A 24,849-nucleotide genomic window follows, 5' to 3' on the forward strand; every position below is an offset into this window, starting at 1 on the left:
AATTAAAATAATTTGGACATTTCTTGAAGACATGTTGTTTAAACAATGTGATTTACACAATTTTATGATGGCACAGGCCCCCCTTGCCTTGTGGGGGCTGACTGTAAAAACATGCATAATAATAGTGATGTGAAAAAGAGTGTGAGGTTTTGGCAGCTGAACAGATTCAATACAGCTTGAAAATCTATAAAAGACCTCTTTATGTTGAATTTTCCTTTTAAATTTTTGGTTCAAACCCCTTGCAATACAATCATTATGTAACGGCATTATCAAGGCATTTATTTAGTGTTTTGCAATACAAATATCTAAATGGTTCAAACACAGGAGTAAAATTACAAGAAATGAGCAAGTGTGTTTTATAACATTTACATTAGTTTTACATATCAGTGAAATCTGAGTCCCTCTAAAACAAAAAACATTATTATATAATGTTATAATGTATAAACATAATACATAATGCAATATAATTTATTCACTTCCTTTATCAAAGTTTGACCATGAAAAACGGATATGGAGAAAGATATTGTTGTAATAACATGTAATAATATATATATATATATAATTTAAATATCTAGTTCAAAAAAGATCTTGAAGTAAGATGTATTCTTCTAATCAATTTGGCGAGGTTTTTTTTTTCATCTATAAAAATATTGCTAAAAGTGCACTGTTTTATCTACATGACGTCATCTACCAAGAGCCTCAGAGGGGGAAAAAATGCTTAAACTATACAACAAGGACCGCATCTTTGCATAAGCATACATCTTTGAGAATACATGATCAAATCAGCTTCTTCTCTCTATTTTTTCCCCCTTATTTTTGTATCAAACTTTAACATTTTGCAGCCGGATCACACTGACGCAAGCGAAGAGATTCCGCATTACGTCATCGCGAAGGCCACATACTGGAGGCAAACGCTGCCTGTGCTCCGCTCAGCCAGTGCGCTACCCGAAAATTTCCACAACACACAAGCTTTGCAGGAGAGCGGCGTCAAGAAACGGCCGCTTCGTGCAGTGATGCGGCAGCCTACACCAAAGAAACCCTGATCGCAACGCGGGACACGACCGGCTAGTCGGATTCCTGGATGGAAAAAAAACAAAACAGTGATGTTGCATGACATGCCTCGAAATAAATTCTGGTAAGTCTTGTGCAAGTGCGCGCTGCTGCGGCTTGCTGGAGGCTGGCGAGCAGCAGAGGAGCGACCTTAACCTACTTTGTCACTCTGGGTGAAACGAGTTTCCCGATCAAGTTTAAACGATAATAAACCGCGGATTTGCGAGGATAAAAACATAAGGAAAGGGTTCGTGCATGCAGGCAGTTATCTGTGGAACAGTGAGACCTTTGTCTCTCGTCCACACAGGTGTCTCTTTGCGTGACAGGTGATGCCTGAGCTGAGCTTGTACCATAAGGTGCCTGTTGCCTTTCTCATTGCCCTTTTACCTTATGTCCATTATGGCTTAGGTGCAATTTCATGTTGTTTTCTTTATGACCAGTATGCAACATGACTCTGTCTATGCCCAGTGCATTCACTTTTTTCAAGCTTGTGATTGAAATGCAAATATTATTCCCTATTAGCTCTCACATCACACATCTACACAGGCAAACATTCTTGTATTTCCACTTATTCTGGTGTTTCTGCTGTTTATAGTAAGTTACTTTTGCAGGATTCGGAACTAAATAACTCAACAACAGTGTCACAAACTAAATCACAGCACTAGCACTCGTAAATTTGTCACTGCACTCTCATTTAAACATGAGGGTCCCAAAGTTTTGGCCTTTTTGCAGCTGAAACCATGGTGATCATCAGCAGGCGACAGCGAGCAGAGGGCCCTCCGGCAGACATCACTGGCTGGTACCAGACAGGAAGAGAAAACTGTTTCACTACCTCCACAGCATTTACCACAACACTAAAACACAACATCTCTTGCTTTGAACTGATTAACCGCAAGTCAGTGGTGCAGCTTTTTTTTTTATTCCTGTCCAGGGATGGGATTTGGATGCCCCGTGTAGTTTATAGTCTCGTGATGTAAAAATAACTCTGGCCAATCAGTGGGAACAGCTGCGATGTACTGTACCGAGCCGGCCAAACACAAATTGGACTGTAACTCAAGTAAGTGCTTGTGTTTGGAAAATGTTGCATGACAGTCTGGTTCCAAGTACATCAAGGAGGACATAAAATAACAACACTGTTCTCTATGTTTTATTGAGCTGCTACAGAAATAGACTCATAATGTAAATAACTGACTAATAAGGCTTTTTTTTTTTTTTTGTCCCTCGCATGAAATGCAGTTGAATATTTGGCCAAAAGAAGTCTGTGCAACATTAAAAGACAGAGTGAGTCATTACTGTGAGACTCTTGCTTTGGCTTAGCCCCACCAGTCCCTCTGCAATGTTAATGGTATATGATGATTTGCTCTTTTAAGGGCAGTTATTTTCTAATGCTTCTAATGCTGCCAGTGTGACAGTGCCATAGAGAAAAAGAGAAATGTTTGCTGGGCAGATGCCAGGAATGAGGTTTGGGGTCTGCAACTAGAGCCAGTAAAGCTGTACAAGAATGTGGAGCCTTCTCATTTGTAGTTAAAGATAGAGGCAGCGCCGGCTGTATCCTAGCTGACAGTTTCTAATTTCAGATATCGTCGGTCAGCCCCGTCCATTTGGGCTGCTTTTGTTGTAATGTTTCCCTGTTAGAAAGGAGTTGTGTGTAGTTGTTTCTAGAAGGAGGTTTTGGCATTTGGCAGGCAAGGGAAAGGACTACAACCATGGTACATTATGAAAGGTATGTTGATCATCTTGTTCCCCTTCGCTGTTGTATGATTTGTATTGGGTGTGTTGGTTTAATATCTGCTCTCGCAATAGATTGTATCAATCTTAGTTATTTCCGAGACTGAGAACAGAGCACAGAAGGTCACATAGCTGGCAAGTCAGGATGTGTTTGCTTGTGATATGGAAAGGATATCAATGTTAATCTACAACAGGGTGTATGTTTGTATACTTTTTACATTCACTCACTCTAAAAGTGATGAATGAGCTTGCATATCCATTACTTTCAAGATGACATTGGGCTACTGGCCGCCGGCTGTGGCCTGACATTGCTCTGTATACATCTACAACTGCTGTTTACTGTTGTTAGTGCATTCATCATTGCTTTAGCACTAACCAAACACAAATTCATTAATAGTGTTATTGGATTATCATGCAATGAGGCTTTATGGCTGCATATTAATACCTCACAAATAAGATGAACCCTCAGTTTCAGATTATTTTTTCATTCCTATGTGGATATGCTGTTCCCCCTAAGATGCTAATAATAATTAGTTATTTCCATTTCTTCTGTTGTGCTTACCTCTAAGCTGTGAGGTAATTTGATTCTGTAATTCCAGGTTAATTTATTAGCCTAATCTTTTCCCCCTTAAACAGGATTTCCAAGATTCCTCAAGCTCCATAACTGACTTAGGTGAAAAAAGTAGATTGTTGTGTGCTTTTTACTACTAGGTGAATTCTAATTTCTGCACCACGGGTCTCTGCAGCGTAATATTTGGGTCTACCAATTACTGTCAAAGTAATTTGAAAAACCATGCCTGAATGATTGTCTTGCAGAAAAAGTGTTTTCGAGCCATTCGCCCAAGAAGCGCCACTGTGCAACTATCATCCCCACCGAGCCTTATCTCATAAAAGATATTTACTAGTGAAAAAACTTTTCTCTACAAACTTTGTTTGTCTGCAGTGAGAGGTGTAGTGTGTATGTGTGTGTGTCTATGTCGGGGGGGGGGGGACTAGCACTATGTTTTTACGAACGGAGCGGCTGGGCTCTTTGCTGCCATGGCAACAAACCACATGACTAGGTGTATTAGATTGCCTCGGACAGTGTGCAGTGAGGCATGGTGTGAGCATTCTCTCTGCTGCTCTGCCCCTTTGAAAGTCTTGTACTTGTCTGACTTAAGTTTTTCTTTGCCCCCACTCTCACATTTCTGATAAGCACTGCGGGGGGTTACATTCAATTTGCAAATGTACCTCCAAAAAACCCCCAGAAAAAGTGAGGTTGGTATGTAACTACCAGGGCCAGATTAACCTGCTATTGGGCCCTGGGGCAAAAATGATCTGTGGGCCCCTGGTGTCCTCCCTGTTTCTGCCACTCTGTGCATTGTGTATGTATTAGTTAGTAATTATTAACTAGTTTTGGGTCATTTAAGTACAGATTTATTTAGGAATATGCACCATGCAAGCACTATATAAATAATAAGGTGATAATGCAGGTGTTGCCCTATCATTTCAGTCCATATTGGGCTGTAGAGATGCATACACTATTATCAAACAAATGCTGTGTAATTTATGATGTTTTCCTAAACTCCACCGGGAACAGCTATTGTCCAATCATAGCTTAGCAACCACACTGTAACAGCGGGCCTGTCAAGCTTGGGATTTCTACTCATGTCAGAGTTTTGTGAATGGGGCTATTTAAAGAGTTTGGAGGGTGTTGTGTTTTTTCCCCTTTTCAAAACCAAAAACAAGAGCAAGAGTGTTAGGAATGCTTTAAACAGTGTGTTTATCTGCTCTAATGTAAGCTGCAATTGTTAGCATGTCTGGCTAACAAGCTTACTACATACAGTAGCATGTACATTTACATTTTGTCATTTGGGAGACGCTGAGACTTACAAGCAAGACAAGACAATCAAGCATTAGAAGGCAGTGACTCAGAAAGACCAGGTACAAGTGCAATGAGAAAGAACGTTAGACAGTTTTTTTTTGTTGTTGTTTAAAAAATGATTAAAGTAAGAAACAACTGGAAGTAGATTAAGTGCATGAGAAATACCATAAACAACACAAAAATAGTGCAACAAAATCAACAAAGTGCTAAAAGGTCAAAGGGGCTCAAGTGTTGAGGTGTTCACAGAAAGTTGAGCTGAGTTTTCAGGTTTTTTCTTGAATGAGAGTCAGCAGACCGAGTTGCAGTAAATGAGCTTTAGCAGTAACCAAGCTTACTTTCAAGGCGCATATCAAGGAACATTAGCCAACTAGTTTGTGGGGTCACAGGTCATATTCATCATGACTAGCACATCCACGTCCTGGATGCTGTCAGAGTTTAGAGTAACGTTAGCAGTAGCTCTGTTCTGCTCCTTTTTGGGGAGGTTTACATTCCAGCAACATCATGTAAACGTTAGAGATAGCATTATATTTTTGTTGGCTAGACCTCATCCTAATATCCTGTTTTCTCTTGTTAAGTTAAAAGTGAAAGTACAAACAAGTATGTACACTACACAGCCAAACAGGGTTAGAACAAAATAACAGTCTACTAACATTTTTCCTTATCATACTTACAATCCAGAAATAACTTGCTTTACCATGCAATACAAGAACAATGCTCTTTCTTAGTTTACAAGGATCAGCAACTGATGAGGAAGCCGACTGTTTGCCTGGGACAACTAGTCTTTTAGCACAACATAATGTATGTAGCCATCAAATGCATATTTAACACCACTTTTACAAGCTTCTTGAGTCTTAAAAGGTCTGCTTAAGACAGCTTTTTCAACCAACTCATGGAGCTAATGGTAGCTTAATTGGTTAGATAGTCACAGCTGATAAAATCTGCCAAGAAAAATGGTCATTTCAGCCGGCAAAATTGACGTTTGCTGGCTTGAAATGCGAAGCCTGCTTTTGTCTAAGTCTGAAACCAAGCACCCACTGTTAAAAAAAACGTTAAGAATTTTGAGTAGTGAATCAGCCTCATACTGTAAACTATGTGCCATGCAAGAATGGAAAGCTTTCAGACCTAGAAACTCAGATTTAGGGCTTTTAGTGAACATTCAGTAGCTACACAGTAAACTTAGAGCCTTTGGGCCCCTTGAAGGTCTTGGGCCCCTGGGCAGTTGCCCCACTTTGCCTGAATGGTCCAGCCTTGATAATTACTTGCTACTATGACTTTATTTAATTGTCCATATTTGATTAGCTGGTTTTAAGGATTCATTTGGGAGAGTTTGTGTGTGGAAATAGTAATAATGTTTAATTTAAAGAGTAATGAGAGAAAGTAAGTATGAATGTCGAATGAACATAATGTTATACTTTTGTTTACTAAGTGGTGTTTTAATAGCTGTGGTATACACAATATTTTTCTCAAATGGTTTCTGATGCTTCTGGAAGTACTTTTTGTTATAGTGGTTTAGTTAAAATATAACAAAGAGCATATTCAGTAATCTAACAATGCTTTTGTTACTGCTAAAATCAGAGGTGCACTGGCTCTGACATGACTGTCTCTCCTCCCGATCAGAATGATTGAAGACTGCGGGTGGAGCGGTGACAACATGGCAGATAGAAGGCAACTGTTTGTCGAGATGAGTAAGTGCTCAGGGCCACATCTCAGCGTGATCTACGCCAGACTGTTTTACTCACTGACCATAAAAATGGCAAAGTCTCCTCTGTAACTTTTCATGTAAAGCAAATATCATGAAGATCAAGTGTCTCCACTAGTGTCACCCACTGATTGATTTTACACACTGACGGAAAGGCCTGCAGTATGACCTCATGCTCTCTCACTGTTTACAGAGTGAAGGCACACTCCTATGCACACACAAAGTGTTCGATATTAAATGTTAAGACATGACATCATGAAATAACTAATCATATGGAAAAATACACACAATTAACTATGAAATAAAAATGTAAAATTGTCCAATACATTCTTAAAACACAGCTCTTTATTAGTGTTTTTTTAGTTCATTGCAGCTCATTTTTATTTTATTCCAGTACATTCAATTTCAAAATGTCCCTTTTCTGAAGTATGTTTTTATTTATTCTTATATATATTTATTTCATGATGCCAAGCTTAGTTGTTTCCCAAATCAATACTACTGGACATACATATTCTAAGCAGGTTTTGAGTATATAGTGTGTTCACTCAGTGTTTTAGTGTTCTGTTGATGGAAAAGAAATGACTAAAAGATATTTGGAGAAACACTGTCTATTTATGAAGTTAACACTGATACTGGCACTTATATTCCAAAGTAGCAGCTTGATTGACAGTCATTGGAGCACATATTTATTTAATTTCCTGTTTGTATACAACCGTTAAGTGTTGTATGTAGATTTTTTCCATACTAACTGCAGAAACAGTATACTAAGATTATTAGTATGGCACATACTTTATAGAGTTATTATGTACTATGAACTTGAATTGAGCAGATAGCCAATCATAACATTTTGATTTGTCTGGATTGACAGAAAAAGCTTTGTGATGAAAAGTGGCATTATTAAAATAAAATGGTCACTGGGCAAATTTGCAATGTGAAAAAAACCCAGAATAACAATTAAAAATGTTAATTAAAAAAAAGACATTTTACTTAATTATTTCACAATTACATTGTTATATATTTTAGCCGTATTAATTAACCTGATTATTTATTTCTCAATGTGTGATTTATTTTTTCAATATTGAACACTGGAGTACATGCCATGTCACCTTTGTTGTTGTCATTCCCCTTTCTATCTATCTATAGTCTGTCCACTAGTGTTGCCAATTCTGATGTAATTTAATGATGATTAATTCTTCCTCAGGGGCTCATGATTTGGATTCCATACGATTATCGACATACAGAACAGCCTGCAAACTCAGATTTGTGCAGAAGAAATGTAACTGTGAGTATGATGCAGTGTCTTTTTAAATACACGACTATACTCATGCTTATATACTCTTAATGTGCCGTTTTATATCGTGTTTACTTTCCAGTGCATTTGGTTGACATTTGGAATGTCATTGAGGCTTTCCGAGAGTGCGGCCTCAACACCATGGACCTCAACGCTGAGCTCACAGTGGCTCGTCTAGAAGTGGTACTGTCCACTATTTTTTACCAGCTGAACAAGCGCATGCCCACCACCCACCAGATCCACGTGGAACAGTCCATCAGCTTGCTGCTCAACTTCCTGCTGGCAGCCTATGACCCGTGAGTAACCCATCACATGACAGTTGGCGGCTGGTGGCGTACTATCACGTATGAGGTGTGGTGTGAAACGTGACTCTGCCAATGTAGAGTGAAAATGCAGACTGTTGAAAGGTAAAAGCCAAGTTATACATTTTTTAAGACGATCACTATAATTCAACTTTGCCTTTTAGAAAAACAGTTGAGTCCATAGGATTCTAGTAACAACACTACACACAGGGCTTGACAGCTTCGCTTAAAAGAATCTATGACCATATTGTAAAATGTATTTGCTTTTTGTAGGGAGGGCCATGGCAAGATATCTGTCTTTGTTGTGAAGACGGCTCTGGCAACCATCTGTGGAGGGAAGATTCTGGATAAATTAAGATGTAAGCAACACAACAAATCTTTATTTGACTTTTAATTGTGAAAAATGAAATGCAAATCATCCATTTTGCCTATAATAAATCAGCTAATTTTATTTGTAAAGTTCACGTAGTTTGTAGTCTGAGTAATGCACTGCTTTAGAATACAAACTTATATTGCCTGTGTTTTGTATCTGCTTAGCCTATTGTTCCTAGAAGCAGCAGCACTTCTGGCCTGGCTCTCCATGGCTGGGAGAAGTCATTATTCATTATGGAAGGATATGGTTTATTACATAAGCTACGAAAATCTGTGGGAGCAGTAGCAATGGCTCGTGAAGGAAAAAAGGGAGAGCTATGTTACTGGTGTATTGTAACAACTGATTTGAATAACTGCTTTACTTTGATTTGTTTTCACAAATAAGTGGGATAATTGTGTTGTGTAATGTTGTAATTAGCCGACTGTGGTGGCAACTGAGAATTAGTTTGATTCATTTGTCTAATGTTTCCCCGTGTTGTTTCCCAGATATTTTTTCACAGATATCAGATTCCTCTGGGATAATGGTGTACTCACAGTTTGACCAGTTTCTGAGGGAGGTTCTCAAATTACCTATGGCGGTTTTTGAGGGACCTTCTTTTGGTTACACTGAACAAGCTGCAAGAACCTGCTTTACACAGCAGGTGAGGGCTCATTAACCACAGACTATCATATTTATGCTGCTAAAGTGCATGTGTGATTGTTTTAGTATTGACATTGTGGGTGATTTTTTCCCTGTTGGATCTCATCCTGTACCGAATGTCAACAGAAAAAGGTCTCCCTCAACACATTCCTTGATACGTTGATGTCAGACCCACCCCCTCAGTGTCTGGTGTGGTTACCGCTCATGCATCGGCTCGCTAACGTGGAGAATGGTAAGACACCGAACAGAATATTTATAAACAGGGAAGCTAGCAGGCTTGGAGGATGTAAAGTTCAGCTTTGCATCATAATCTTGAGTCACCACACACACAATCAGTCAAGCAGACATATACATGCACACCTCCAGTGAAGATGACCCATAGGGACCTTACACCCTGTGTATGAGTGTGTGTGTATTTGTGATGCACTCATCTTCACAAGCCACCTCCATGTGAGCAAAAGAAACACTGGCACATGCTCAAACATATTTGTGTGTATTTGGTTAAAATAAAAGCAATGTTGTTATTAAAACAGACTCAATGTCCCAGCACATCTGTCCTTGAATTAACAGAAATTAATCCTCTACTTGCAGCAATGTGCAAAATATCCGGGTTTACCGTCACATCTGTTTATGTGTATGTGTTTGTGCATCTGTGTGTGTTTGTGTGTCTGACCCCTCCTCTCCTCCCTGCAGTCTTTCACCCGGTCGAGTGCTCCTACTGCCATACTGAGAGTATGATGGGCTTCCGCTACCGCTGCCAGCAATGTCATAATTACCAGCTCTGTCAGGACTGCTTCTGGAGGGGGCATGCCAGTGGTTCCCATAGCAACCAGCACCAAATGAAGGAGTATACGTCATGGGTAAGGGAGGGAGAGGGGAGGAGAGGGGCGGGCTGAGGGAGGTGTGTCTGCACTGGACCAGTGTAAGGATGCTGCATGTCTGGTGCAGGTGGCAGCGTTGCATTTAAAACAGCTTAATGATGCTCTGTGTTTTGAAAAGAAATTAGTGCCCTCATGTCCTCAGAATTGGCACCTTGCTTTTGTGTTTCTCCCAGAAATCCCCTGCTAAGAAATTATCCCATGCACTCAGTAAGTCCCTGAGCTGTGCATCCAGCAGAGAGCCTCTTCACCCCATGTTTCCCGAAATGCCAGAGAAACCTCTGAACCTAGCTCATATTGTGTAAGTTTTCTTTCTTTCTTTCTTTTTTTTTTTTTGTTATAACGCTGAATCTGAATAATCCAGTTCTGCAGTCCTGCACACAAGAGAGGTGTATTATTTTCAAAGCCTCCGATTTGGAAATGTTTGATTTTATCCCACAGTTGATAATTATCTTGTAGCTGCCTGGAAGTCTGAAGTGATTCCAGTCAATCTCCTGGGTCAACTAATCAATGAGGCTTAATTACAGCCTTGGGAATGATTGTAATCGCCAAACAATGTTGTTACCTTTTCCTTTACTTGCCTGCACAAGCAAAGACTTCATAGCACGCTGGTGGTGTCTGTTAAAGGCTAAATTGGGTAGTGGGACAAAAAAAACGTAACACTGGCTGTTTATTCCATTATTGTTGTTAGAAATGTTGTTGTTTCAGCAACAGATGAGAAATGAGAGTAGAAAGAGACGTGAAATGAAACGACATGCAACAAATGTCTCCGGCCAGACTCGTTGGCCCTAAACGCCTCAGCTGATATTCATATTTAACATAAATACATTGTTTTTGTAAGGATCACTTAAATTTACGTATTAAAGAATAGAAAAACGTACTGAGTGGGACATTTTGCGATTTACCTATCGCGTTCTTGTTAGTCTCCTTTACGGGTGAATGTTTTTGGCAAGTTTATTGAAAAAAATGTTTTCTTTTTGGTCATAATGACTTGAAAGTATACATTTAGTGTAGTTTCTGCATTGCTTTGCTGATTGTAATAAATTATTTTCATTCCCCTCTTTGTTCTTTATTTTCCTCAAAATAGAGACACGTGGTGAGTGTGCTTTGATTATTTAACACATCACAAAATGTGTCCATGTACATTTTGTCAGGTTTAAATCCTTATTGTGCTAATTATATGTAATTAAGTCCCCTCCCTTCTAGTGTACTGACAGTAGCTGTTGTTAGTTTCTGTCCAAACACTCATGATATGACTCATTCGTCCATACATTGCATGTTTTCATTGTTGACTACAATGTACATTACTAATCATTTCCTACTTTATTGCCACATTGAGATGTATTTATCAAAATGGTAATTCAGAGATCATAAACAAATCTATAATTTGCAAAGAATAAATCATGAAAAAAAGAACCATCCAACATGAAAAATAGCTGTCTCAATTTGGCAGTAAAAATAATATTTCTCTCCTCTCCAGGCCACCAAGACCAGTGAATATCACCAATGAATACTCACTCTCCCACTCCATGCCTACATCAGGGAACCCTTACTCCACCAAAAAGTGAGTACAACAGCCGTAACAATGGATGTCCTGGATTTTACAACAGGCCTTTTCAGTTTGTCCTGCTCCCTAAAGACCCCATGCCCTGCAGACTCTTGACTGTCTTCATTTTCTCACCTTTATTTTCTAGTGTGTGTATGTGTGTGTGTGCGTGTGTGAACATTTGTGTATCAGAGTGCTTTTTCTTCTTTGTTATTTCCTCTGCTGAATGTAATTAGCTTTCCTTACAGCAAGAATGATGATGTTGAGCACAGAAAGCCCTTGACGGGGGCTGCTCCACATCTGTTGAAAGGCAGAGGGTAAGTGACACAGGTGTGCATATGAGAATGCTTCTGCGGCTCAAATGCATGTGTGAACTAATATAGATAATAATCATAGGGCATTAAAAAGAGTGCAAAAATTCCCAAGGAAACTATTAGCAAAACAGTTTTCATATATAGGGGTTTACATTGTTATACTTGAGGGGCTATTTCATAGATACTAGATGAAGCATGCATCATAAAAATCATTGGCCATTAGTTTAGAGTGTCTATTATAATCTGTTCATTCACATGGAAATGGGAAATACTAACTACCAGTTTCTCATATAAGCCTCTTTGAAATATGACCCTAAATCTCCTCAGTGTTGAAGTTATAGCAGTTAAACAGTATATATTCTCATTGTTTATGATGCACAGTATGTGAATAGATATACCTGTTTACAAAAAATGGGATTCACTTTTCTTTTCAGTTGCTATTTATGTTATATTTTGGATCATATAAGACTTGCTTATTCAGATTTTTCCAGCAAGAGCCCTTTTAGCTTCTCTGCACCTGCATTTGATCGAGAAGAGTGTTTCTTTAGGGAACACTACTCCCTTTCATAACTTAGGCTTATAGAAAAACATATAGATGATGTGATGAGTGAGTGGCATTTATAAGTTATTTTTTATGTGCGTGTCAGAGCATCTGGACATTGTGGTTGCTGTTTGCACAAGGTGATAGACCGCACAATACAGGGCTTTCAGGTGATGTGCCCTCTGGAGGCCATATTGGAGGTCTTAAAATCTTGCTGAGAATATCTGGCTACATTCCTAAACTTATGACTGAAGTTTCAATTTTCCGCAGCATAGAATATACGGTTAAAGGGGCACTCTAGGGATTTAGTATTGCATTTCCATAAAATTGAAGGAGAGACAGATTAAAAGGAGAATGGTCAAAATCAAAGCAGCAAAAGCAGGATATACTGACTTTTGGGCTCTATTATGGATCAAGCTCCAAAAACGTTGGATCCTATTGTTCCCATAATGCAACTCAATAACCTCCATATCTGGTAAACACACATTTTTCAAACGACAGGCTCCCAGTTTGTTGTGCAGGCTTTCTGTTACAGCTGTACTAATCAAAATCTTTATATTGACAATGTATTAAATGACTATATGCAATGTGAAAAGAGTCTCTTGTGATGAAGCCACAGAGACTCTGCAGTTTGGTAGTTGTAGCTTCTTTCAACTCATTGTTTTGGTTTTACAGCCCGCAAATTTACTAGTTCTCACGCAGGCAACTCAGCAAAAAAGCCCAGATAAACCCACTACACATTACCGCAGACAAAGTTAGAAACTAGTTAGTGAACATAGTAGCAGCTACAGAGCCAGAAATATCCCTCAGAAGGGGGTGGAGACTAAAACAGAGCAAAAAAGAGAGTGAATATTGGATTTACATTGGTCAGGTGGCCAGAAACCAGAATATGTTGACGTTGTGTCCACAGATTGTTGATCCCCCCAAAAAAGCCTCAGCTAACATACACCTGGTTCACAAATTGACAAGTAAACTATATGTAAACTTGGTAGAGTTATTTTCATGGTGTTTTTGACTGAGAATTCATCCTTTTTCCTGTTAGCACCCCAGGTTGTGTTTACATCAGTTGACGTCGTTTCAGCTCTGCTAGACACCTTTAGCTTAGTTGTTAACGCATATAGCAGCCAACATGAGGTCAGTATGCAGTATATAAACCTTATTCACATTAGACATTTTGACTTCTCATAGTAGGAAAATCACAGGTGTTACTAAAACATTAACGATAGCTTTTTCTATTCCCAGTTAGCCATGACAGTGTCACAGTGAGCTAGCATACACAATACCAGAACCCTGAAACCACAGCAGCTAAATGGAGTTTCATTAATTTTATTATTTACACTTATGCTTTTCATACACCCCTAAAAAAGTATTCTGTGAAAAAGACCTACTGTCTGATAGTTGAATGTGCATAGTATCAAATGGAAATAGCTACTTTGCTAATTTAGCTTATTGGTTTGTTAGCTTGCTTCAGGTTAATTGGCTACAACTTGAAATACTTTAGAGCTAAGATTAGATAATATTAAAAGCAGTTTAACCTAAATTAGAAAAGAAGATAATACTCTTTTTTTCTGGATTGATTGATTGCGTTTTTGTTGTTTTTTTGTGATGTTTTATGGTCATCTAACTGACCCTCCATAATGGGAGGAGGCATGGTTGCTTTAGGAGTTTGAGATGCAGGTGGAAAGCATTTATAAATACAGTAGTGTGCATGCTTGACATAGGCTATCGTGGGGGTAGATTGCTTGACTTAAAAATAATGACTTTCAATAGTTTTAATAATAGAGCACTGAGTGATTGATACTTGTAGAACATAAACAGTGCATATAGAGTCTTTTTTTGCTGGTCATGTCTTTAATCATGCTCCTAGCCTTCATCAGTGGTGACTCTCCCAAACATAATATGGCCTTGTTTCTCTCTAGTCACCCATGAATGGCTGCTTTTCAGCCATTCTCCTCAAACCTCTTTTGTTTTATTCTCCCCTTTTCTTTCTCTGCCTCTCTGCTTCCTGTCCCTCTCATCCACTGTCCCTCTGTTGTTACCTGTGTGTAATGTCATGTTTTTTTGTTTGTTTTTTTTTTTGTTTTGAAACCCTGCACTGTTCCAGGTTAAACTACAACCTCGATGTTGCTGATAGACTTGCTGACGAACATGTTCTGATTGGCCTCTATGTGAATCTACTCCAAAACAACCCCAAAACATGGTCAGTTGGTGTGCTGCTGTGTTTGCCAACACCAGTGGAAACTATGTGCTCTGCTGAACTGCCACCTCGCAATCCTTCCCCAAACCTAACCCTGTTATAATCCTAATAACACCGCATGCTTTCAGACAGTTTTATAGACTGCTGCAGATGTGTTTCTCTCTAAACTGTATCCAAAAGGAGTATCTCTACCAAGAGTACAGTAAAGATTTGATTGTATTTTTCACATTTGAGTCCTTGTAAGACCTTGTGAGTATACACATGATCACTTATGTTGCCTCTAATGCAACACTAACATGGTTGACACTTGTCTCACTCTTGCAATACACATCCTGTTGTCATTGTTTGTCACTGAAAAAAGGCCAAGTAGTCCTTATATTTGTCGCATTAGGATTGTATAACTCCGAATGCTTAGGGCTGATCAGTTGGTTAATTGGCAGCAAATACTTTAAACACACAACACAGATGTGAGTTTGGTTTCTTACCGAGTTTGACTGCCTCCTTATAAAGTAATCTCTAAAAGCAGTTTGGTGTGTTTGGTTCTGTAACTTCTCTTTTGTCACTGTGCATTTTAGAAACAAAATTGATGTGTAATCAGTTGGAATATGGCATATTCTCTCCCTGTTGAAGCATAACTGTGTCTTTATGTTTATTTTCTTATTTAGATGCAACATAAAAAGAGTGTTGCCTGTATTTTCTGTGTGTGTATGGACTAATATGCTTGTATGTGTGTGTTTTAATGGTGGTTGAATGCCATCTATCATGTTGGCTACGTATTATAATAGCAGCTCTGCAGGCTCCCTGCCACATATCTTCCTGTCTGAGTGCATCTACTGTATGCGTGCGTGCAAACACATAACCATATTTTGTACTGTATCTGTGATCAGACTGTATCAGTCACCCTCTTCCACTTAACCCAGCTTCATTTCTGCTTTTGTGGTTTTACATAAATAGCTTGGTAACAAGGGCCTCTGCTGTCTGTGTAAAACTTAAGCCTTTTCTGCCTTTTTCTTCCTAATCTGACTCCAACTTAAAAACTTTGATGGATTTTTGCAATTCTTCTAAATAGTTTGTATCTGAGTAGCTGTGTATTAACCGTGTCATGTCGTGACTTCCATCTCTATTTTCCTCTTGATCAGTTTGCTGGAGAGCAGTAACCATCAAGATGAAGAGCACAGTCTCATCGCCCGCTATGCTGCTAGACTGGCTGCTGATGCTGCGGTGAGATATATAAGACATTTATTGCACACAATATCTTGGCATCTTTCATCAGTGTTCAGGGCCAAAAATCTGTCCTTGATGAGAAGAGGGTGAAATGTATGTTGCTACTCCACCTTTAGGGGTGTCAGTCCTTTTTAGTCCCTTTGGGTAGCACTGGTGCCTCACAGCAAGAAGGTCCTGGGCTTGAACCCAGTCCGTCCCAGGTCCTTTCTGTGTGGAGTTTTTATGTTCTCTCCATGTTTTGGTTCCTCCCACCATCGAAGACATGTATGTTGGGGTTAATACTCCTGCCAAAGTCAAGGCACTAGCAAAAAGAACTGGAAATGGTCCCTGGGTGCTGCACTGTGGCTGCCCAGTGCTCCTAGTGTGTGTGTGTGTGTGTGTGTATATAAGATGGGTCAAATGCAGAGGATCTATTTCCCCACGGGGATCAGTAAAGTACTTCTTCTTCTTCTACTTTATTGCAAAAATGAAGTGGGGATTTACAGGTGGTGATCATTTCTGACCAGACCCGTATGCCAGTTTATGCTCTGTTCAGGTCTTGATTGATGGCTGGTGACCTTACTGTTTTGTTCCTCCTGTGAGATATGAGATAAGGTAGCGGATGACATCACCCCAAGGTAAAGCCAGTTCACATGATGTCTCTTGCTTGGTTTCACCAACAGGCTCAGCAGCAGAGGGTCCCCACAGACCTCCCGTGCTCTCTGGATGCCAACAAACAGCAGAGGCAGCTCATTGCTGAGCTTGAGAGCAAAAACAGGTTAGGGATGACTGCCTTCTTTTCTGTTTGTTTCTTCCCTTCTTCTTTCAGTTCCACAACAAGAAATACACCTTTAGGAAAAAGGTGCTACCTGGTTTGACAAAATAGACACTAACCTCGAAGCATAGTCATTACAGAAAACTGTTTTTTATATAAACTATCATTAGTCACCAAGTTACTATATTATGTTCTTAATATTAACATTTTCAGAGATGTGACTAACTGTATATACTGAATATAATATATGAAAAGGCACAGTGAGGGAATACAAAGTGCTTTACAAATTGCATAAAAGAAGTAAATAACACGTAAACGTTAAAATTAAATTAAAAACTAGTAAATAGTGAAACCAAAGTGCACACAAAAGTTCAGTTATAGCAACACTGAACAAGTAAGTCTTAAGGCAGCTATAATCAGCATTTTTATATGAAATAATGGATTCTGGAACTACTTGTATATGAAAAGGGTCACCTGTAGTGACGAACCCATGGAGAATTATCACCTGATGCTGTAGTTCTCCTCCTCTTTACCCTGCTTTTTGGCCCTTTTTCACAGAAGACATTTTCATGTGTCACTTTAGGAAAAATACAGTTGTAATTAAGTTAATGATGGCTGAATTCCATTTAGCTGCTTCAGTTTCAGGGTCCTGGTATTGTGCGTGCTGGCTCACTGTCACACTGTCATGGCTTTCTAAGACCGGGACACAATAGAATAGAGCCTTCGTTCATGTTATTAGTAACGCCTGTGCTTTTCCTATTATGACAATTCAAAATATCTGCTGTGAAAAAGGCCTGTAGCATCTTTCAGCTCCGGTTTTGGTTTTCTGGGTCCCAACTTCACTGTTTTGGTTTGCTGGCACCGCTCATAACATTATTTTCAGCCGCAGCAGACAGCTATAAAACCCCCCTCTACACTACCTGTCCAGCACAAAAACAGCAGAGTTAGCAACTAGCGGGTAAACATGGTGGAGCATTTATCTGCCAGATATCCAGATAGTTCTCTTGAGAATTGGTGGAGATCAAAGACAGAATTAAAAGGAGAGTGAATATTGGACTTACATTTGTCAAGTGGCCAGAAACACGATTTCAATTAATGCTTATGTTGCTCCATAAATACTGGATGTGTTAACTGTTTGCAAACAAGTTTGGCACATGAACTTGTGTTCATAGCTTGTTTCCGCTGCCCCCAAGTGGCCAAAAGAATTAAGATTTGACAGAGCATAAGATCATTTAGGAAAATGCAACTTTCTACATGTTTTGTGTTGACCCTAGGAACAGTCAGCAGACTCAAGTCAGATGACCAAAACATTCCTCAGGCTTCATATGGACAAAGCATGTCAGAATGTAATATGCTCTTGCACTTAACAGAGCACTGTTTTTGCCTTTCACAGAGAAATCCTGCAGGAAATCCAGCGACTGCGCCTTCAGCATGAGGAAGCTTCCCAGCCGCCACCTGACAAGGGTCAGCAGAACCCCACTCTGCTGGCTGAGTTACGACTTCTCAGGTAACTGTTGCTGCGTCTTTGATCCACCACAGTGCAATTTGTAACAGACAGCTTTGCTTAGGCTGCAACAGAACGTACATATTGTAATTGCTCGCCTTTTTCCGAGGCACAGGAACAACAATGTCTGAGAGTCCAGATGCTCATGTTCTTTTTTTTTCATTGTTTGTTTGTTTTCCCATCGACATGACATTATGGTATCATCACGCTGTACAACTTGTTTTTTTCTGTCAGGCAACGCAAAGATGAGCTTGAACAAAGAATGTCTACTCTGCAGGAGAGTCGCAGGGAACTGATGGTGCAGCTGGAGCAACTAATGATGCTTCTCAAGGTACGAGAGACATGCCTTTCATGTCTTTGACTGCACAGTTAAGATGCGTTCATGACCACCAAAGGAACATACATCCTTTGTTTCCTATAGGGAACGACAAGGTAATTGGTTTCAAGTTTTGCTTCTTGGCCCAGTAGTGTGCTGCAACTTGTTTTTTCTCTTAAATTTGAGGCAGGTGGTAAGCAATATGGCCAGATGGTGAATTTGTCTTGTAGTACATTTTTTCACAGCTGTGGTTGATCACTCTAGCTAACGTAAAGCTAACACTGCACTTTGCAGATGAGGGAAACATGTGAGCAATTAGCTAACATGCCTTTAAAAAGATTTTGTGCAGGATTACAGATATTCTATGTTTTTAGTTGAGGGAATCTTGAATGAGTGTTGTGTGTGATCATGGACAACACACAACACAGCTGTGGACTATCATGCAATTATGTACTGTATTTAAGCACTATGTCACTTTATGACTGATATGTCTTGAGAAAGGTCCTTGGGACCGTAACATCAACGCTTTAAACTTTAAATAAATCAATGCAGAGGTGATAAGTGTGTGCAGGAATTGACTTTTTTTCTTTGCAATTGGATCTTCAGGGGAATTGATTTCCTGCACCCCAGGAGAGACAAAGCAAGTGGTGTGTGTTGCCTTCTACTCAATTACCTAATATGTCCATTAGAGGGCGTACATCCTTAACAGTGAAGCCCTTTTAAGGCCCGTTGAATCATTTTTTGACCATATAAGTTAAAGACTGAGAGAGAGGTGTGTGTCTCAATTGATCATGATTAAAAATATATAAAGTCTGCTTCACTCTGGTGTTTGCAAAGCAGGCTCCGATACTGTGTTTGGTCTTTGTTACAAGTGCTATTGTTCTGTTCACATTTGGATCATAAGAAAGTGTCCTCTCTGACATTTCTGTAAATATATGTGACTGATTATCAACTGTATATTATTTGAAGATGTGCTGTTGCCAGACAAGAGTCCAGACAGACAATTTAAGAGCAGGATATTGAGCTCAGGATTATGCTCCATCACACCTTACAAGACAACATGTCTCCCGCCCTCTAAGAAGGATAACCTTTGGTGCGAGAATATCTTCTGCAGCCAACAAGACAGGAGTTCCTCAAAGCCTACATAAACTGCTTACTATACTGGCTTAAGTGGGGAGGATATCAATCTAATTAGGCTAAAGGGATCAATGGTAATCCATTAAACTTGCATGAGGAAGCCACATGCTTGTCACGTCCTGAAGGCGATGGGATTTTTTAAAGAAATACTCAGTGTAATGTGGTTGTTGTTTCATGAGCTATAAAATACTGTTTTTCAGCTGGAGGAGGAACGGAAACAAGCTGTAAGTGTGAAAACTGTGAAGCAAAAATGAGGCTGGATTCAGACTTATTGCGTGCATGTTTGAAATAAACACTTTGTTGCTGTCAGGTGAAATCCTTGTGTGCACAAAATGACAAAAACAGCCATGTTTCAAAGGTGAGGACGGTGCATTTTTGGAGATACCGTACATGGTGTTCACCGGGCAGCAACAACTTGTGGTTTGGTCTGTGGGAATAATTGGAATAGCTCATAGAGAGAAAAAAGTGTTTTAACAGCATGCTGAAAAATGCAACTTAATGACTCCACATATTGTACATTTCTAGCATGTGTGTCATGTTTTGTTCTTATAAGGTATTGTGGTTTGCTTTCAGGACAAATGAGCCTTTCAGTAAACCTTAAAACTATGTAACTGAACTGTTTGTAGTTTCTTTGCTGTGTTTTTGAGCACTGACTATGAATTTGTTGCATTGATCATAGAAGATTTGCTTTGGTATGATTCTGATTAAACTCTATACTTCTTAAAATTTAGGCTCACAATTTTTCAAGTCATAACACAGTAGTCAGATGATCAAATGAACATTGACACATGTTTTTCTTGCTGTAATCATTCCTCCTGTTCATACTAAGAGATATGGATCATAATCCACTTTCAATGTAAGTCATAAGGGACAGAGTCAACAGTCCTTCTGTGCAAAAATGTATTGAAAAGTTTCCTTGAAGCTATTGTGAGGCTTAAGACATACAAATTAGTCAAATCAAGTCAATATCTTTCAAAGTTACAGTCTTTTTAGTGCCAAATTCCTTCTATGTTACTATCCTTCCACTGCAGCTGAGCAGGAAAACACTGTCCATTGAGACACAGAGAGAGATTGTTTTGTATAAAAAAAAAAGACTCACTGTGGAAGATATCTATTTTATTTGGCTCATTTAGATGGCTGAAGCCTCATCTTATCTTCAGATAAACACATTAAGTTTGTAAGTGCATTTGGAAGGGATCCTCTAATGGCCAGTATGAACAGGATGATTACAGCAAGAAAAACCTGTTTCAATGTTCATGTGGGCTCCTGCCTACTGTTTAAAGACAGACTTGAAAAACTGGAACCTATCCTTTAAAGTCTTGCCATTGCAGCACAGGTTTAAATGCTGACAGTTTACATTAAAATGGCCTGTGTGTGTTGCAGACTCAGGGTCCCGGCTCTCCGCGCTCTTCCCCCAGTCACACCATCAGCCGATCAATCCCTACACCGATCCACTCAGACTCTGCCGGCACGACCCCGACTCACACACCTCAGGACTCACTCATGGGCGTGGGAGGGGATGTTCAGGAGGCCTTCGCTCAGGGTAACACAGTGGTGCACTGATGCATGGATATGGTCTCCAAAATATGACTGGAAGATCTATGCAATCACGTTTTAAAACTAAACATTTCTCTCTCCTGTTTTAAAGGCCCAAGGAGAAATTTGAGAAATGACCTACTCATTGCTGCTGACTCCATCACCAACACAATGTCATCACTGGTTAAAGAACTAAATTCAGGTATAAAAAAAAAGTTTGTTTTTCTTGTAGAATTTGTTATACAGCAGCTGTTTTAAAATGCATTTCTCCACAGAGGGTGGAAGTGAGACTGAGAGCACTGTGGATTCAGACTTTGGACGTGGTGAACTGTTGGCCACAACCTCTTCAGATCCCTTCTTCACTTATAAACCAAGGTCAGATTCACTATATATAAGAGCTAGTACAGTATGTAATATATAATTGTACTAGCCTTTTGTAATATTTTTGGAGAGCACCTATGTGAATATTACCTGAAAAAGTGTATGTGAGAATAGATACATGAATTTTAACTTCTAATTAGTGTCTTCTTCTACACTTTCCCAGCTCATCCATTGTCCCTGCTTAACTTGAGCAAACTGCTTTGGCACATGTTGCTGCTTCATTTTCTCTGTTGCCAGCTTTCCCACTAGTGTTGCTTTGTTTCATACAGATACTGTACACACAGCATTGTTTGTGAGTGTCAAATACTTCATATGACAAGGCATCTCCCATATTTTCATGATTTGAATCAAAAGTAATGGTTGCTTTAAAGTGGGACATTAGTTGGGACAAGTCAAATAAAATCACATTGAGTTTCTTACAAAAGACAGTTGTTGATCTCAGCCACAAAACCTGCAGTTTCCAGGTACACTTTTAATCTTTTGTCATGTTTTCTTGTTCTGTCGTAGGACTGCTAGCGCTGCAGAGGAGGAGAGCTATGAGAACGATCTGGAGCAGCAGCTGGAGGATGAGCTCAAGTTGGAGGAGCTAATGAAGCACAGGCAGGAGCCAGACAAAGCGTGCATGGTGAGTTCTGGCTTTCCAAGACTGCAGTGAAGTTAAAGAAGGAAAACTGCATATTGTGTGCTTTGATTCATGAAACTGCTCCTTGTCAATTCTGCTTTAACAATCTGCTGTGTGTGTGTTTCGGTTGTGTTCATACTGTGGTACAGGTGACGCTGCAGCAGTGACTGTGGTTGTCCAGGTAACTGGTAAGCATCTGAAACACATTTTTATGAACACTTACAGTGCATACTCTTTAAAATAAATGTGTATTAATTTGACCAGTCACCAAAATGTTGAAAATAAAAAAAAATATATATTATCCTGGTTTTCAGTCTTATTTGCGCCATGATGTTTACATGGAACATGAGAAACCTGGCTATTTATATCCATGTGAACATGATTCTAACAGTATCCAGGTTTCTGATGGTGAGGGTTTATTTTGAGTTTGTGTAATTAGCGGTAAGTTGTATTGGTGCATATTTCCACTGTTTTTGCCTTTTGCGTCCTCAGTGGGCAGAGTCTGTAATTTATGAATGAAACTTGTAATCAGTGGAATTTGTCTCTGGTGCGTCAGTGTCCATATTTTGCAGCATATTGCAGAGATTTAGGTGTGTCCTTGATTTCCTGACATCTCAACCACTTTCTGTTGTTGTCTGTACTGACTCAGTTATCCCAGCAGTTGAGGATGAACCCAGTTTAGTTCATTTTACAGAGCATTTTCCATTCTGTTCCATTTGCCGTCGTCATCTGATCAGCAGGAACGGAGGATGGGAACTCTTTACATAAAGCCGTTTGAGCATGTCGATCATCAGTACAATGTTTATTATCATATTTTAATGTTTTACTGATGAACTGCTAATGTATCTTGAGCTGGGGAAGCACTTGCCCACATGACAGACAGTGAAGCTGAATAAAGTGTTTTACACGTCTTTGCCGTTTTTATCGAAGTACTCCAGGTAGCATATCTGAGTTTCTCAAACCAGGATATGATGTGCAAACACATAACTGGGATGCCCCAGAAACCAGATCACACCTGGGATGCTAATCACTATGGAAACACACTCATCATGCCTTTCTTTTATGGCTGCAACATACAGTTATTTTCATTATCGATTAATCTACCCATTCTTTTCTCGATTAATCATTTAGTCTGTTAAAAATTATGAAAAATGCCCATCACAGTTGCCCCAGGTGACATCAAATTGCTTGTTTGTTTTTTTTTTACCAACAGTCCAAAACCTTAAGATATTCAGTTTGCTATCACATAAGACAAAGAAAAGCAGCAAATCCTTACAATTTAAAGGCTGGAATCAGAGAACGTGTGGCATTTTTGCTTGAAAAATTACTTCAATGATTAATTTGTTGTTGTTGTTGTTATTAGTAACATCTGTGTTCTGTGTTCTTAACAGGCGAGCAATATGAAAAGCAACAATAGTAGAAGACACTGGACAAGACAACACTGGGCCGACGGTACAGAGCACTGAAGATATGAAGAATTTAAGTTGAGAAAAAAAAAGCTAAATCCAACCATAGAATACATTTAGGTAAAGATATATTTTTTAACCAACCACATATTTAAGGTAATACTGTGAGCTGATGTAAAGAGATTAATTACTGAGCTGTCTATTATACCACAGGTGCCATAAAAACCACATGATTTTGAGGAATTATTTTTTAATTTTTATCCTTTTTATATGAGTTGTCAAGCAGACGTACAACTTTACTGTTAGTACAGGGCGGCAGACCCGATTCTTTCAAATTCTCATGTTTCTGAATACAGAAAACCAGGTTTAAATGTTTGTTTGTCATCTGATTTATGATACAAACCTGATATTAAGTTGGAGTTAAAGTTATAGATGATCAAATTTGCAATATTTTGTAAATGTTTAACACTGGCCTGGTTACTATGAACAGATTTTACCGCTATTCCATAGATTTCTTACTGTTGCTGTTGAGTGGATTTTGTATTGTTTTTGGACTTTTTTGGAGCAGGCCGACTGCTATTGATCAGATAAGTTTGTTTTATTTGATACATTAGTAATAATAATGCGCACTGCCTTAGCTGATTGGATGACCTCTCCATGGAGTTCCTTCAACCTGTCAAAGCAGCATGTAGCTAACAACAAAACACCTGTTCAGCAGCAATGCCAGTTGTCTTCACTGGACGAATGAGGTTAAACTCATTTAATCTGACGCTGGGAAGTGATATTGTCTGCAGAGGGATTTAGTCTGCAAATATGTACACTGTCTACATATAAACTGTCAACTAAATCTAAGATGTAGTTAAATTCTGATGTCTGAAAGTGTGTTTAATTACAGTGGAAATTGTGTAAAATAAAATTTAGCACATTAAAGATGTGTGAGACTTCCAAATTGCTCAAATTCAAAGGTTTACACTGGTAAGGGCATTGAACAAATTGTTTACTCTCAATGGTTTATGAATTAATGTCCAATCATTTGCCATTGTTTCATTTGTTAGAATCAATGTTCTCACACAAATCTCCGTGTAACTTGCCCACCAACATACACACTCTTGATGTATTTTTCTGAGTGTGTGCGAAACTTTACGGAGTCACTTTGGGGGAAAAGTGTCAAGCCAATCTAAAATAATACATGTGTGAAATATATCTAGTTTGATTTTTGAGCAAGTTCATAGCAGTGATTTTTGCATGGTGGTGATCCATAATAAAGTGTTGACACAATATCACGATTTTGCCTATGAACTCCTTTCTCTTTCTTTTTCCATTCCAGAACGGCACACTTCAATTGGCTTGGTTTGGCAGTGCACATTTATTATCTGTCCTGAATGCACTGTTGGCTGCCCTCAACCTATTGTCTATAATTCATCACATAGACCCACCATCTGAGGTAACATAAAAGCAGCCATCCAGTACTGAACCTCATAGTCATCAGAATCCTGTGCTCTCGGACTCAGGCAGTATTGTCAGCATAAGAATTAACTGACGTACGG

The 24,849-nt window shown here is 39.1% G+C and overlaps 1 protein-coding gene across 14 annotated transcripts; it reads left to right on the plus strand.

Annotated features, from left to right (window-relative positions):
* Nucleotides 1-905: 905 nt before the first annotated feature.
* dtna (dystrobrevin, alpha) lies at nucleotides 906-24,588 on the plus strand. 14 transcript variants are annotated; one of them, XM_044367692.1, is made up of 25 exons: nucleotides 906-1,135; nucleotides 1,982-2,107; nucleotides 6,260-6,327; nucleotides 7,543-7,623; nucleotides 7,715-7,928; nucleotides 8,208-8,293; nucleotides 8,793-8,947; nucleotides 9,073-9,178; nucleotides 9,640-9,806; nucleotides 10,001-10,125; nucleotides 10,912-10,920; nucleotides 11,305-11,388; nucleotides 11,607-11,687; nucleotides 14,330-14,425; nucleotides 15,562-15,643; nucleotides 16,309-16,403; nucleotides 17,794-17,907; nucleotides 18,139-18,235; nucleotides 19,558-19,581; nucleotides 20,741-20,900; nucleotides 21,006-21,095; nucleotides 21,169-21,268; nucleotides 21,782-21,899; nucleotides 22,046-22,084; nucleotides 23,288-24,588. In XM_044367692.1, exons 3-24 carry the CDS (start codon nucleotides 6,261-6,263, stop codon nucleotides 22,061-22,063), a joined length of 2,169 nt encoding a protein of 722 aa, XP_044223627.1. In that variant the 5' UTR covers nucleotides 906-1,135; nucleotides 1,982-2,107; nucleotide 6,260; the 3' UTR covers nucleotides 22,064-22,084; nucleotides 23,288-24,588. The 14 variants fall into 14 exon arrangements, with proteins under 14 accessions (XP_044223627.1, XP_044223626.1, XP_044223622.1 ...); XM_044367691.1 differs by lacking the exon at nucleotides 1,982-2,107; XM_044367687.1 differs by lacking the exons at nucleotides 906-1,135; nucleotides 1,982-2,107 and adding an exon at nucleotides 2,607-2,773.
* The last annotated feature ends 261 nt before the right edge of the window (nucleotides 24,589-24,849 follow it).

This window comes from Thunnus albacares, chromosome 12, assembly GCF_914725855.1.
Source record: "Thunnus albacares chromosome 12, fThuAlb1.1, whole genome shotgun sequence".
Lineage (NCBI taxonomy): Eukaryota > Metazoa > Chordata > Actinopteri > Scombriformes > Scombridae > Thunnus > Thunnus albacares.

Excerpts from the sequence above, each read along its gene's own strand:
- dtna (XM_044367687.1), top strand. Across the intron at positions 11,389-11,606 it reads AACCCTTACTCCACCAAAAA|CTTTCCTTACAGCAAGAATG; the intron begins GTGAGTACAACA and ends GAATGTAATTAG. Across the intron at positions 21,096-21,168 it reads GGTTAAAGAACTAAATTCAG|AGGGTGGAAGTGAGACTGAG; the intron begins GTATAAAAAAAA and ends ATTTCTCCACAG.